Source organism: Capsicum annuum, unplaced genomic scaffold (assembly GCF_002878395.1).
Source record: "Capsicum annuum cultivar UCD-10X-F1 unplaced genomic scaffold, UCD10Xv1.1 ctg5780, whole genome shotgun sequence".
NCBI lineage: Eukaryota > Viridiplantae > Streptophyta > Magnoliopsida > Solanales > Solanaceae > Capsicum > Capsicum annuum.
Window position 1 is genome coordinate 1 of NW_025866343.1, and position 1,905 is coordinate 1,905.

A 1,905-nucleotide genomic window follows, 5' to 3' on the forward strand; every position below is an offset into this window, starting at 1 on the left:
TTTTTTTTTTTGCTTTTTATCGATGAAGTTGTTTGGTTTCTTTAGGTACTCCATTTATTGTATCTTGAATGCTTTAAATAAACTTGAATCATTACAATAGTGTGATTAAAGTGACCTACTCTGTATTCAGCTTTTCCATCAGCTACTGTATTGCTATTTTCTCCCTGCTTTATCATCTTTCCTGCAACTAACTTGAGATTCCATGAATGACAGAAATTACTTGGTCAGTGCGACAAACCTAATTCATTATTTGGCATTGAAGAGTCTTGACGTTGAGCAGCTTAAAGAAGAACTTTCTTCCATTTGTTTCCTGAATTTAGACACAATAAATCAACATGTTCTTGCAAGTCTTTCTGCAGGCATCCGGCTGTTAGATAACGTAAAATTTGATTCTTCAAGTCATACCATCTCTTATAGTGAAGGAATCTCTTCAACAAAAAGTTTGGAAAAACAAATGAAGGGAGAATTTTCTGTTAATACATTAAGGAGGAGGGCATCCCATACTGCAGACCTGTTATTGGGCAGATTGCCAGAGAAGAGAAACACCCATATCATGGTAACAGTGGGTGAAGAAGCTATACAAAGTGAAACACTACTGAAAGATCTTCTAAATGCTGGAACTACCATTGTTCGTATTAATTGTGCCCATGGAAGCCCTGAAATTTGGAGTGAGATTATCAGAAGGGTGAAAAGAAGCTCTCAAATTCTTGAAAAGCCTTGTCGAGTTCTCATGGACTTAGCTGGGCCCAAGCTTCGAACTGGAAAACTGCAGGCTGGTCCATGTGTGCTGAAAATATCTCCCAAGAAGAATGCTTATGGGGAAGTGATATATCCTGCCCTAATTTGGCTCTCACGCCCAGGAGCTGGTTCTCCACCTGACCATGTATCCCCTGATGCTGTTCTACAGGTGGACGGTGAAGAACTTTTTAGGAAGCTCGAGGTTAATGATGTTTTGACATTGTTTGATGCTCGTGGAAAACAAAGGACACTTAAGATCTTAAGCAGGTATCCTATTTTCTCAGGCGTTGGATTTATGGCTGAGTGCTGTAAGACTGCTTATGTCAAGTCAGGTGCAAAATTGTTTATCAAGGACAAGAGAAGGAAATTACCAGCCGGACATGTAGTAAATATTCCTCCTCTCAAACAATTTATTAAATTAAGGGTTGGCGACTTGCTGACTATATCACGAGATAGTCAAAACAAAGAAAGCAACTTGACTTCTTCCACTGGTGCGCACAGGATAACCTGCTCATCTGAGTATGTTTTTGATTCAGTGAAACCTGGAGAACCAATTGCTTTTGATGATGGGAAGATATGGGGTATTATTAAAGCAACTAGCGCTTCAGAAATTCTTGTGTCAATCACCCATGCAGGTCCCAGGGGTAGTAAACTTGGGTCAGAGAAGTCCATAAATATTCCGCGGAGCAATATCCGGTATGAAGGCCTCACTTCAAAGGACCTTATAGATCTTGACTTTGTGGCCAACCATGCAGACATGGTGGGGGTATCATTTGTCCGAGATGTCCGTGACATTCTACTGTTGCGCCAAGAACTTGAGAAGCGGAAAAGAGGGGACTTGGGGGTTTCTTTAAAGATTGAGACAAAAGAAGGATTTGAGAAATTGCCGCTCCTACTACTGGAGGCAATGAAAATGCCAAATCCTTTAGGCATTATGATTGCCAGAGGAGATCTTGCTGTAGAGTGTGGATGGGAAAACATGGCATATATACAGAAGGAGATAATCTCTGTCTGCACAGCTGCTCATGTTCCTGTCATTTGGGCGACGCAGGTTCTTGAGTCGCTTGTCAAGTATGGAGTGCCCACCAGAGCTGAGCTTACTGATGTGGCAGAAGGAATGAGGTCAGTAGTTTTGTTGCCAGTATGTGTGCTGTCTGTGTGTGTGTA

General features: G+C 41.4%; 1 protein-coding gene across 1 annotated transcript; it reads left to right on the forward strand.

The window, feature by feature from the left end:
* Positions 1 to 213: 213 nt before the first annotated feature.
* On the forward strand, positions 214 to 1,864 carry LOC124885405 (plastidial pyruvate kinase 4, chloroplastic-like; the record flags this gene model as incomplete). The annotated part of the gene is given in 1 exon segment (XM_047404366.1): positions 214 to 1,864. A coding segment is annotated over 1 exon segment (1,651 nt), but the record flags the coding sequence as incomplete, so codon positions are not given.
* Positions 1,865 to 1,905: the final 41 nt, after the last annotated feature.